Here is a 14081-nt window from a genome sequence, read left to right as displayed (position 1 = left end):
GTTTGCCAATCATCGACTTAGCAGACTAAGACTGAATCAGGATAAGCACATAGGTCATAATGTACAAACAAAACTAATTAAAACTAAATCGTTTTTAAGAATAGGTCTGAAGGTAACTGCAAAAGCAGGGGTGGAACAGCTTAATGTCTTGAATTGGTCTTGACCCCCTCTGGTTTTGGGTGTGTTGCATCCTGAATAATGGTATACAACAATGAGCCCTTTGTCTCTTAGACTGAATTGTAGGATCAAGGCTTTCAGCAGTTTCAGGGATAATCCATATTTGAATTGAAAAGGAATCAAAACAAAGAGAGCAGACGATTTCTCCTAAATCTACAGAACTAATAAATAAAGTGTAAATAAATATTAACCTATGGGTGTCTTCTTTTTTTGTATTTTCATGTTAACATATACTAAGCATTATCATTGTTTGTATTTAACCATTTGTTCATGTCTGTGCAATTTTGTGTGCCTGCAGGTACTCAGACCTGCCTCCATTATGTCTTATATCTGTATTAATTGAGATCCTCAAGAAAGAAATCACAGTCCTTTTGTGAAGTACATGTAGTCCCGAATCCTCTGGATCATATTCTTAATTATGTTTACACACATGGGTAGGACAAATATGGGATATATTTCCATGACCTCCACATCCATGAAACCTCATGTTGATATAGGTTTTTGATATAGCTCTGTATTCCTCCTCTTTTGCTGCTAAGTTCACTGCGGTTTAGGTATGACTGCTCATTCTTCTGTAGTAAGTAATAGGATCATCATCTGGTTCAACATTTTCTGTTCATGTTGGGGCAGCATACTGTCAAGATCTCTTGATCCACATAATTTGGCTGGTGTTTGGTCTGAAGGTCAGATATTGGTCAGCTACTTACAGATTCCACTTTTCCTCAGAGTTGAAATAAATGGACAACTGTTGCGGTAACCCTTTTCTGGCTTAATTTTTTAGGGTCCGTGAGTTGTCTAGCAGCCTCCTACAATCTATCTGCCTACCATGGCCTATACACAGGAACCCCTGGATCCTGATCAGCACCGTATGTTTCGCCACAGGTTACAATAAGGAATGTCATCATGCGCATCTGGTGTACATAATCGTGGTATTCTCGGTTCCTGACCCAGAAGTCAGAGGAGGCTGCAACTGGAGAAAATTCTGTTACTTGTTGCCTTTCCTCCCCGTTCCCCAGTGTAAGATAAAGAGAAATTTGGACAATTCTGTGAAATTGGTTTACACTCCTCCTGAATGCTGGCCTTTTTTTGTTTTAATCTACAAAATTGGTATGTGTACCATTTGAGTTAGAGTTGCCCTTTTTGTGAATGTGGGGCTATAGTGATTAGGCCCCCATATACAGTATGGAGAAGAAGAATGCATCACTAGCCCCTCTTTATCCTGTGTTCTTGAAAACTTCATTTTACCCCTTCTTTCGTGACAATTTGTTTTACCAGTGATTTTACTTGCTACTTTGCAGACAACTCTTAAAAAGCATTGCTTTTTTCCTTTTTCTTCCCAGCTTTTATTTCTTTTGCCATTCTACCAATATTTTTGTACAATTTGTCAAGTCAATTATGTTTATATAGCCCATAATAGCAAACACAGATAACCTTTAATGGCTACACAGAGAAAACACCCACTCCCCCTAGACAAAAAAAAAAAGTAAAAGAAAAATCGCTTTTTATAAAGGAAAAGATAGATACGTTTCAAGTGGAACCTCAGTGGAGAGATCACTCCTTGCGGGCAGACAGACATACAAATGCCACATACACAGAGTACATCAAGAGTATAAAGATTTACACATACAATTTTGACAGCGGCCTCAAGCATTAGAATTTGTAATCAAAAGTGATGGTTCCAAATGAGTTAAATGAGGGGCCCCTATGAAGTATATAAGTCATAAAATGTCCTCGTCATTAAGGAGATACAGTTAAGATGCATTAAAAAAAACAACAAAACTGTCACTCAAGGACATTGCTAGACTTTAATGCAGTACAGTATGATGCAGTATTCAGATGAATTGAACATTGTGTAAGGATCTTTATCCGTACAATGAGCTTCTGGACCTTTCATAGCTATACTTGCTCTTTACAGATTGCATGATACTCTGTCATGTAGACCTGAAACAAGGTGCATCGTGGAAATAGTGAAGATGTAAGAGAATAGCAAGGAATAGGGCAACTTATCTAGCTTGACGAGATATACAGTTGGAACAGGAGGGAGAACAGAGGTTTGAGGAGATCTAGCAATTATCAGGTGATATTTTCCAGAATGACACTTAAAATCAAGAGCAACACCTTACAAGGTTTGGTTCTGGAAAACGTACAGTGAGACTAAAGATCTTGTTGACATATAATGTAAGACCTAATTGAAATTCAAGTGGTTGCTGTTACAGATTATTGGAAGTTACACACATGAAATGCACAAAAATTAAGTGTAATACTACAATTTTTTTTTGTTTGTTTGTTTATTTGTTTGTTTTGCCTTACGTATCTGCCCATGGTATAAGTATGAAATGATTTGAAAGTTTGCAGCTAGTCTTTCAAATGCTGAAGGTTTTCTTAAAATTCAGACATGAGTTGCATGCTGTACATTGTTTTTAATTATTTGTTTATTTAGCCATATTGTTTGCTTTTAATTTTGTTACTGTCAATCCATCAATTTCACGAAAACGGGTTTACACAACCTCAAATTATTGGTCCCCATGAAGGATTGACATGGTCAATCAATGTCCACTGCAATGAAGGAAATGCCCAGATTTCTGCTATTCAAAACTACGATGAAATTATTCTAATATACATCTGTATAAAGACAGTACTGCAAAGGAATCAAATGCAAAATGCACAATACTAATGCAATGCAGCACTTTTACTGAACAAGTTATTCAAAACCATATACCAGGTTATCAGGTTCACGGAGCAAGTGCTGCTCTTCGCTTACAATATGTCTGTTATCATACCAGAATTCTGCTCTCTGTCAGAGATGTATTGTCCCTGCTGGCATCAACTGCCAATCTCAGCAAGACAATTACCTACAAAATGTCCATCCCATGCTAGTTTTAAGAAAACAGTGGAGAATTGTTAATAATTGGACTAGTGGAATTTTTCTGAAGAATGAACACATACTGAAGTGAGGATATTATGTTCAAATAGTTTCGAATAATTTACTGTTTGGCTGACAAGACAATACTTGTGAAAATCATAAAACAATGCTTCAAGTCAGTCAGGATGCTAATTGTGTGCTTTTTAAAAGTGCTAAGACTTTGTGCCCTAACCAGTAGTTCTCTGATCATCCAAGAGCGCATGTGCTACAACATACATTGTCTTTTTTTACAGATATAAGTCTTCCAGTTCAAAACTTCTTCAAAACTTGGTTTACAAGCAAACAAGTAGGTCAATTAATAGGTGAATAAAAGACTTCCGAACCAACTCCTACCATGACTGCGGATAGTGGATTAGGCAATAAATGAATGAACTAATGTTTTATTGTGATTGATTGTGTCTCACTCTTATCTATGTCTTTTTTGTGCAGTACCATGATTGAAAGTGCTTTACAATAACTTAATTTTGTTCATTTTTCCAAGCTATATGGAAATAATTACTCAAGGTTTTTGCTTTGGGGGTTGTCAGTATATTTGTCAGGAATAATTATGGCAGACAATGAACTTTTTTTTTTTTGTTCCTCAATTCATTTTGTTGTACCTTGAAAATAGATAAGTGTCACGATGTCCGTGACTCTCCATGGTCCAAATGTGGGTTGGGTCGGTGACTGAATTGGAGGGTCTCAAAAACTGCAACTCCTGTCCTGGTCGTTCATTTTTACTATTCAGATTTACAATGAAATTGGGTTTTAGGAACATATTGACAAATTGAAATTTTTGTTGTGTGTGCATGTGTGAATATAATTAAATATGCCAGTATGAAAGAATAACATGTGCTCAAACAAATGTTCCTCATGCCTAGAAGCACTGATTTGAAACCTGAGCATCCTTAACCAAGAATACAGATCCTGAAAATACTGGGGAAAATACATTTACCATCTATTCAAAAAAACAACAAGACAAAAACAATAAAGCTTCTATCTACCCTAAACCCTTAGAAATAAATAATATCCTTGTTTTTTTTTCTCAATATTATCATCATTTCCTCTTCCTTAGCTTGTATTTCTCAGCTCCTTGCTATCTTCCAGTTTCTTTTTTCTCCCTGGTCATGTTTGTTTTTCATGTGCCTGGAAAGGATCATCTCCTTACCCCCTCAGGTGTGGTTAGCCAAACCAGGCATGATGACCGTAATCACAGAAAGGACATGCAACAAGCTTGATACACACACAATAACTTACATATGCACACCTAACGTGGGAGGTCTTTCTCTCTGTTTAGTGAGGAACTTAAAAAAAAGATATCGACTTGCAGTCCTCATCAACAATCCTCATTAAGACCTCAGCCAGTGTGTGTGAATGTGCGTGCATGTGTGCCTGTCTGTGTGAGAGTGATGTAGAGATTGTTATGTGGATGTCCAGATGCTAGCAAGCAGCTGAAGTCACAGCCCACCCACTTCAAGGCCCCTTATCAAGGCCACATATTGTACAGTTCTCTCTCCCTGATCCAACCTGCCTCCCACAGCTCCCTCTCCACTCAGCTGTTCACCACAAGAGTTGGCACAAGATTGTGGCTTCTGGGGATTCCCTCTACATCTCTTCCTTTTTGTCTTCCTTCGATCCTCCCTCTTAGCCCTATGTAAGTCCCTTCCTTCCTCACTGATCCCTCTCTTCTTGCTTCATCACCACATTGCTTCCTCAACAAGTAAAAAAAACAGACAAGAGTGACCTCAGCGCATGAGGTCTATCTCATATTGTTCCATGATTTGCTCCTGCACTGATATAATAAAAACGTTCTTGCTATTGTACAAAACATCATTACCCTGTTGTCCAGTTGCACATTTGAAGAGTATTTTAATCTGTTTCACCTCAAACCTACTCTGTGTTCTTTAAGTCACACTCCATTTGTTTGATCATCTAGGAAGTTTTAATGGTAATTAAATGAGCATAAGTTTGTTTCTCTATGGGTAGGCAGATGTTCAATACTAATCCTGATGTGTGAGTCTTGTGTTTCTATGAAAACAACATTTTTGTACATGTTTGCTTACACATTATAGGTGACTGCAACTAGCTTTACAAACATGATTTTGTGCTTGTTGGAGACAGCCCTTAAAATTTCCGATTCAGTTGCCGTTAGTGATATGCTGAACAGACTGACACCCCTTGAGACAAATTTAAGTACATAAATAAAATGTAAATTGGACTTGACATTGTAAGTATTCTTATTGCTAAGAAACCAATCTACTTGAATTGATTCTGGTTGCTCTCAGTCTTTATCTCCTTTCTCAAACACACTTCCTCATTTTGTTTGTCTCTCCAAATCCTAGTATTATTTAACAATTCCACCCCTCTTGCCTCTTATATCACCCAGTCCCTTCTTTCAAGGCACTTACTCAGCATTGCTTCCTGCATGCATTTCATTAAACCACTAATATAGCATTTGATACATTTGTTATTAGTTTAGGATTTTCTTAATGTACTGATCAGCTGCTATGTACTGAGGAAAAACACAGAAGGATGTTGGCTTGTGTGCTCATATATCTGTTTGGGACTTTTGTTCCTCTACTGTGAGCACATCCTATTGTTTCTAAACCTTTTTTTCCTGTATGTAATCCATTTGAAGTAAAATACAAATCAATCTTTCACCTTCTCTCAGGTTTGATTGGCTTGGGTCTTGTTCCTTGAAGTAAGATGGCTTCAATTTACCCCAAGATTTAAATCATCCTATATCTATGTTTAGGTTACTTTTATTTTCTCATTCATAATATACATTCCTGCTGGACAACTCATGGATTTTCTTCATTTTCTACCCGTCTTTTTCCTTGTTCTATATCAGATGGTGCTTGGCCACCTGAGGCACTGAACAAATAACGTAGTGCAAATTAAATTTCCTGTGAGGCTTATTGATGTCATTAAACACTAGCATACTGAGGCTCAAAATAATTTCAGTCTTCATCAGTCTGGTTGACATTTTAGTGAATTAGCTGTTGGTGGGTTGGTGCACGATGGGTTCTTTAGCTTCTCTAGCTTTTTCCTTCCTTCATATGGTCAAATGGTAGCTAGATCTCATTTGAATAAATCTGATGTCTTTGGCTGTAAAAAGTCCAACTATGTATCTTGTGTGCACGGCATTCTATTTATTAGTAATGAATAACCATCAATTTCTTTTGTATCAAAGAGAAAGATTGAGTTATGCCGATCACTTAAAAGATTACATATTGAAATTAAAGTACTTTTAAGTTTTATTTTGCCTTTTTTGTAATTTTTTCAGTGTGAAAGAGTCATCTGCCCTTATGAAGCTCCAAAAGCATTTGTGTGAATGGTTGCACTTTCTCATTCATTCTATTTCAAATATCTTTGGAAGTTAACCAGTTCATTTTATGGACATAGACCACTTTCTTATTTGCACACTGTTGATTGATTTTCTGTGTCTTTTAAAGGATTACTGAAAGGTAATCAGATTGTGCACTGGTCAGTACATAGGTGTTTCCCTTTTCATTTGCACTTTGTGCATTTCTGTTCAGTTTTATATAATTCTTTTAAATATCTAGTCTTTTTCTAATAAATCAACATTAATGCAATACACAAACCATATAAAATGCATAGTTAGATAGACTCTTTGTTCCACGGCAAGGAAATTTGCAGTGCTATAGTAGCAATGGGATATGTGATTAAACAAAATCATCGCTTTGATCTTTGACTTATTTTTCTAAATTGCCTGATGGATTGCTATTCACCACTGTGTAACCGCTGATCTTTCTCATATTCTGACTTCATTGCATGAGTATTGTCCTCTGTAACTTAATGGTGATTTTCACCTCTTTTTTTTATAACATTCCTAAACTACAATTGGGTTTATTGCTCTTGAATATACCACACATATCCACATTTCCTCCCCTATTCAGCTAAGAAACACTTAATGACATTTAGCAGTCTTGTAAACTTCAGTTGTCTTTATTTGTACTCAATAGGCACTGTTGACAACTCGAGCCGAGTAAAGCATAATGGTGTCTTGCTCCTATTATTTCTGTATGAGGACAGATGTGTATAGAAGAAAAGATAGAAGGGATTAAAAGGTAAAAGGATTAGAAATATGTTAATATACCAAACCATGAACGTTTTGTCCTGGGGTTGGAACGACATGGTATACAATATAGATCATAGGATTATAACAATAGTGGTACAAAATATTAATTTATATTTTATCATTCTCAATGTGTGTGTGTGTGTGTGTGTGTGTGTGTGTGTGTGTGTGTGCGTGTGCGTGTGCGTGTGCGTGTGCGTGTGTGTGCTGTTTTTCTCCCTCTCCAGATCATCACACAGTATGTTTACGAGCTGTTGGAGAAAAAATGCAACATGACTAAAGCAATCCTACCAGTAAGTACCCGACATACCCAGAGTGAAAAGAAGCATTTCCCTCTTGTACTTATGGCCTTGAAGATTAAATGGTGGAGTATTGAATATGAAAATTGACATAAATGCTTTGGCTTCAGAGTATGATTATGATAGTGAGTGTTTTAAAAAATAAATAAAGGGGTAAAGAAGATATTGTGAGCAGTCAGCTCTACGTGGAGCCTTTGTCTTTCTATGTCACTCAGTTTCTTTCTTACGTCCTCAGTTTCTATTATCCCTTCCTCTGCCCATATCCTTTGTGCAAAAGTGTCTCCTCAACAAATTAACTGTATTGTGACGTGTCATTCTAAATGCACTGCAGTGACGCATGCTGATGCTTAATCTGTTTTGTATTCATTTGCGCTGAAGGGCCTTTTTACTTTGCTATCATGGAGTTATTCTTTGCCAGGCTCATCCAGGCTCAGAGCACACACTTGATCCCTTTTATTTGTTGTTGAAAGCATGTTTGTCTCATTTTGCCCCCATTTACCTCTCCATGCCTTTTTTTTCTGTCTATAAAAGGTGTGATAATTTTTCAGCTGCATTTATAGGGATGTTAGGCATAGCAGAGTTAGCAGCCGCACTAACAGTGTCCATAAATCATCTAGCCTGGGACTCCTTGCCTTTCATTAGCCCCAATACACTTTTACCAGTTTATCTGCCTGGCCTATTTATATCATTATTCCTCTGGAAAATGGCTTTGTCCTGTGGTTCTGTTGCCCACCCGCCAGAGTATATATCCAGTGTGTGTGTATTTGTGTGTTAGTGGTGGGTCTGTCCACCTGCGTTGCATTGAACTTGTGACCACAGATTTTAAGAAGATTAACTGCAGCCAAGTATAGAGAAAGGGAATGAGGGAGCACCAAAGAATAAAGGGTAAGATTTTCTCCCCCACTCGGCTCTCTTTGTCTGCTTGGATTAAGTTCTTGCAGCTGCCACCCATGGCTTTTATGGACAGTGTTTGTCTCCTTAGAGATTCTTGCAGGCATACTTGGGAGGGATGCAAAGGCGCGTGGGATGTGGATGGAGTGCACGCACACACACAAACACTCCCTCACTTAGCCTCTCTTTCTATCTGTATTACTTTGTGCCTCAGTTTTAATTACACAAAGGCCATTTTCTAACCAAGATTATTGATGATTAGTGTGGTGAAGCATATGAGCGTGTGTATTGCAGAATCCACAGAGGCAGTTTTCATCAAAAACTAATGCTTGTTACAATGCTCCCACTACCTAGTCTCATAAATATTATCAGGTGACACACTGAGAGAGAAAGGCAGAAAAACATAAGAGCTTCCATAATATGGATTTGAAGGGGGCTTTGAAATCATTTATAACAAGAAAAAGACATCACAATAAAATTGTTGATGTCTGCTGTCTGAGAAGATTTTGGTTATGGTCCTTTTCAGTAGGATTTGTCAAGTTTATTTTTGTTTTATGTTTTTCTTTCACAACTTAGGTTGATTCAACAGTTGATGAGCCCTCCAGTTTTATCTACATGAGCCCTAATGCCTTGTCCAACCCTTCCAAGCTACTGCTGCTGATTCAGGGCAGTGGTGTAGTGCGGGCCGGTCAGTGGGCCCGAAGTCTCATCATCAACCAGGACTTGCACTCGGGAACACAAGTCCCCTTCATTACGAGAGCCATTGAGGTAGGGACACATTTTGAAGCTCATTTCTCAGCCAGTTTATACATTACCTTCGGTTTAGATCCAAGTTGTTCCTTTTTAAATGTTTTGAAAAGATAGATTCATGAATTTAAGAAACTGAGTCCACTGCGCACAGATGTGCTTGTCTTGTGTTTTAAATTTTCAAACATTAATACACTTAAAGGTTTTTTTTGTCTGTCATTCTAACTGAAAAGGGCATGTGATGGGCTTATCATGTGGCCCCTGGCAACCACAATGTCCAAGTGATATGGATGATGGCTCAAATAGGTGAAAAACATTGTGGAAAGTCAGCATCATTCAATTTTTTCCCTTATATTTCTATGGACATTTTCATGAGATTTTTATAATGTGTGGTTTGTCAGCTCAGACAGAGTTTTATTTTCCCTGGTTGCACAATTTACACAAGTGTAAACTGAACACAACCTTTTTCCTAGGGTGAGGCTAGGCAATTTCAGGGGTCCCCAATATCTTACAATTACAAAAGCAAATGATAACAGGAAATAAATATTTCACTGGTGCCAGTGTGTATTTTGAATAGTGTATCGTCTTATTATCTTTACTGTAATCACCTGATCCTTTCAATAAACAGTGGCGCCAATATTAGCATGGACTCTTGTTAGACGATTTTGTAGCCATAAATGTAGCTGTATATATTCAAAGGTGAGTGAACTGAGAAGAATAAATACTGAATGGGAATTTGTCTTTATTTTGTTACCACACACGCACACACACACACACACACACACACACACACACACACACATATATATATATATATATATATATATAATGTATATATGTAAGCGAAAGATGTCTTTCCTTGTATTAATATTTTTATCCTGATCTCGCTGTCCATTTGTCAGACCAGGCCATGACAACCTGTGCAATTTCATTGTCCTGCTGTTCAAATTGACTTAGGAGAGATCCTGCTCTCCCCCTCGTTCTCTTGTTTCGTCCATCTGAATGCCATAAAGACATTCACTGCTGTGTAAAGCCCTTTCCTGCTGTGTACAACAACGGGAGAGGTTTAGGTTGCATGCCTGTTTGTCCATGTGTGCTAACGGATGATTCAGCTACCCGGAGACTGTCTTTGAATTACATTTATCAGGGCCGGGATTGCAGTTGAAGGCTGTGTTGTACTGCAAGGAGCTGAACTGACAGTCTAGATATAGAGAGCTTGGTGTGCATAGTGCGAGTCTTGCTCATTTATCTTAGTAAACGAGAAACCGTGTTCTTACACCCTGACAAATCATCATCCAGGCATTTACCACACACAGGCCTTATACTCTGTGTACTCAGGAAAGTCAGTCTTACACATTTACTGTCAATACATTCTGTCTACATCTATTAAGGATATGTTTGTGGGTCAGTCTGTGTTGCCATCAGATTTAGTGGATGTCTTTTGAAAGTGAATGCACAGGAACGACTGCTAGTTTATTCTGTAATATGACGAACATATAGACAGATAGAAATTTGATCTTGTTAACAGGTATGCAAAATTGGAAGCATTGGAAAGTATTTTGTGAAAATATGTCACGAATGACAACACAGTTTGGGGAGACCTCTGTGCTGAACTAAATTTAGACACACAGAAAACAGTGTTATGATGAATTTCAAGTATCATCTTGTGAGCAAGCAAAGGGGGGAAACCATGGGGAATCCACCTCAAGGGCAGTCTAGCCAACAGTCATTACAGTGACAGAGACATAGACTACTCTTGCTGAAATGTGCCATTCAGAGCCAAGAGGCTGCTGATGTTCTTCTCAACCCAACAATTATTACATTTTAATGTTTAGCTCCTCTTCAGACAGAGAAGGCGGGAGTCATTAGTGAAATGACTAGCCAAATATTTGAAAGAAGTGACATAGTAGCAGGCAGGGGGGCTGTTGTACGATTTTTGGGGGGGGGGGTGCCAATCAAAAGGTTGGGTTTCCCCCGCCAATGGCCCGGTTAGTGTCTGACATGGTAACCCTTCCACCCTCGTGTGAATAGGGGAATGCAATCTAATGTGAAGTGCTTTAAAGCTGCAATGGGTATTACAATAGAGGAGTAGTTGTTCAATGTTATCATTTCAATTTGTGCTAGAAAGTAATGTATCTAAGTTCCTCATATCACCAGCTATGGGACTGAAGACTGATCCTGGGGAATATCTGGTGGATCACAGGCAAACTCACTATAATAGACAGTCATATAGTCGCTGACAAACAACCCAATATGAGTTTTTCTTTGGTCTCTGCAATGAGGTGCTAAAAAGGGCTCATGGAGCATATGCAAATTATGCAGTCAAGTCTCAGACTTTTGTCAAGTAGACATGAATAGCAACTAATTTGCTGACGTGAACAAAATTGATTATTTAGACAAAGACAGGTGTTGAAATCAAGTCTATGACGTGGCTCACAAAGCACAGGTTTTTCATTTAAGCATGGGTGTGAGAGAAGAGGATACAGAGAATAAGCCTGATGGAGGAAGTTGATTTGCTGTGGTGACCGCTGCAGGGTGTTGACAAAGAAGTTTATGTAAACAGCTCAACAGCATTTCAATCTGGCATCATCTTGTGTTCAGATTTTTGTTCACTTGTAAATTTGTATCTTTCATTTGGGAGTGCAACACAGACACATCTAATTATTGACGGTAATATTTCTTTTTTGAATTCTGAGATTTTATTGTCAAAGCCTTAATCTGTCGATAAATGACAGATTATGTCACACTACTGCACACTAACCAATGGACCAAAAAGCCCACCATGTCAAACTTTATTCCGCTAAACACAAGAAATTACTACATCAATGAAAGAATCATGTTACATAATTTCACAAAAAAAGCTGAAATAATATTTTTTCTCTCACTATTAGTCAGGCACAAATGGAAGAAAAAAACATTTAATTCTAAAATATTTATTGTAGTGTGCTGTATGGCTTCGTAAATTTGGTCATGATGAGTTCTTTTGATATACAAATCTGTAGATTCTTGGATTCATTGTTCGTGTTGCAGCAAATGTATATATTAATGTTTTCATCTGGCCCCCATTAATAAAATGTGTTTTGTAGCAAGAAACTGTAGCCTGGAGTGCAGCTCTTGTGAAGTTTCTCATGGGAAGTTGATTGGAAATTCAAAGCCTGCAGCAAAGGGTCAACTGAAGTGCATTTGGGGAAATATTGCAAGAGCTTGTGGCTTTACAAAGCACACTCAGGGACAGACACACACAACATACATGTCTGTAGCTATGTGTGTAAATGCAGAGCAGATAAATTGTGAATAATAGTGTGTGGCAACAAAAATTCTCAACTATGCTCTTTGAACTCTCTTATAAGCCTTTCTCTCTGATCAAATCTCTAGTACCGATCAAGTGTTGTGGGAAAACAGATCCACATTTTGGGATAAATCTTGGGTTAATTTCCGTCTTAGATATGGTTTACTTCCCTTTGCCGATTGCTGCCCTCTGTATTTAGCATACTGCTGTCTATTTTCTTTATTATCTTGTACATGATAATGACACATTGATTACCGGTCAAAATGTATATGCTAAATTTCAGATACATAATGGCTAGGGAGAGCTCGGGAATTGAACCAGAAACTTTCCAATGCCAAGACGAAGCCTTTATCACCTGATCCACACTGCCCTGTTTTATATGCTTACAGCATTTAGCAAAGTAGCATGTACAATGTGGGCAAAGGAATTTCTTTCTGCTATGTCTGCAGTGTGTGTGTGTGTGTGTGTGTGTTTGTGTGTGTGTGTGTGTGTGTGAGCAAGAGAAAGTAAGAGTGCATAAGGAACTGGTTCCATTCTAATAGCCTAGAGGTAAGATGACAGGTGAGAGGACGTTGCTCCCACAACATCCAAAGAGCTGAGGGACGAGCTGGAAAAGAGGAATTTGATTTGGGGAGAGGGAGTTTGAGGTGCCGAGGGGAAGAGGGCTTATGATTGGTTGGGAGAGAACAGGAAAGAGGGGTACAGAGAGGGTAGCCGCATGAGGAGAGAAGTGAGAAGAGGGTAAGGTAGTGACTGCAAATGTAGGTGGGTCTGGCAAAGGATATTAGAGAGAGGTAGATAGAGAGAGAGACAGAGAGGGAGAGAGAGAGGACGGTAGTGAGAGAGAAAGACTGAGAGAGAAAGAGAAAATGTAGGCAGAAGGCAGGCACCTGACAGCTCCACTTCTGGGAGAAGGCCTCTTAATGACAGCTTATTCCTTCATGATTTCAATTCCTGACAGTCGACGGGTCTGCTTGTTGCATCATGGCAGCTGTATCATTACCTTCTGGCCCTGTCACAGCTCTGCATCCTGAGACTTAGATTGTGTGGTTGGAGGGTGGGAGACTTTGGGTTTGACAGGATAGAGTAGATTGTGAGGTTATATCTAGAATAATTGAGGAAGTAGAAAAGATTGAAAGGTGTGATCAAGTACCTTGATCTGCATAGATGTCATACTTAGAGGCTTATTTTTAACTTTTCCTGCGTCAACATTGAACATATACGCATTTAGTGTGTTGCTGCTGCTTTCCGCTATATTACTGGTAAATGGATTTTAAATGGACTTGTAACAACTGTGAAGTGAAAAAGGTAACATCATTTGGTGGCTTTTTAACACTCCCGACGAGTGTCATTGACTTTGCTTGATTCTCATCACCGTTTTACTACCAGCTGTCCTATAGCAATGACATAACAGATGTTCTGTACATTGTTGTTCAGTTGACCAAGATTAGGTTATGTTGAAATGTTATGTTAAAAATCATTCATATCAAAAATGAAGCATTTCTCAGGTTTGAGTTTTTTAAATTCCTTTATGTAAAGAAAAGCAATGAAAGGATTAAAGGATGTAGATTGTAAAACTGATCTTTGCCCATTTTCCTGTCTTTTGATCACAATTACATCCAAAGATGCTTCTCCTTCATTCAGTTTTAGTGAATGCAGCCTTGGCCAGGGAGAGCT

General features: G+C 38.3%; 1 protein-coding gene across 3 annotated transcripts in view; it reads left to right on the top strand.

Moving 5' to 3' along the window:
• arb2a (ARB2 cotranscriptional regulator A) overlaps window positions 1-14081 on the top strand; it is a 156573-nt gene that overhangs the window by 14097 nt on the left and 128395 nt on the right. For all 3 annotated transcript variants that reach the window (XM_086174259.1, XM_086174260.1, XM_086174261.1), the window contains exons 5-6: window positions 7406-7471; window positions 8945-9136. In XM_086174259.1, the coding sequence (XP_086030385.1) occupies window positions 7406-7471; window positions 8945-9136 (258 nt within the window). The remainder of the gene's footprint in view (window positions 1-7405; window positions 7472-8944; window positions 9137-14081) is intronic.

The sequence above is a fragment of the Fistularia commersonii genome, chromosome 26 (assembly GCF_037954325.1).
Source record: "Fistularia commersonii isolate RoL2024-O1a breed Wild chromosome 26, RoL_Fcom_v1.0, whole genome shotgun sequence".
Taxonomy (NCBI): domain Eukaryota; kingdom Metazoa; phylum Chordata; class Actinopteri; order Syngnathiformes; family Fistulariidae; genus Fistularia; species Fistularia commersonii.
The sequence above is the reverse complement of the archived record's forward strand: the minus strand, read 5'-3'. Positions and strand labels throughout refer to the sequence as shown.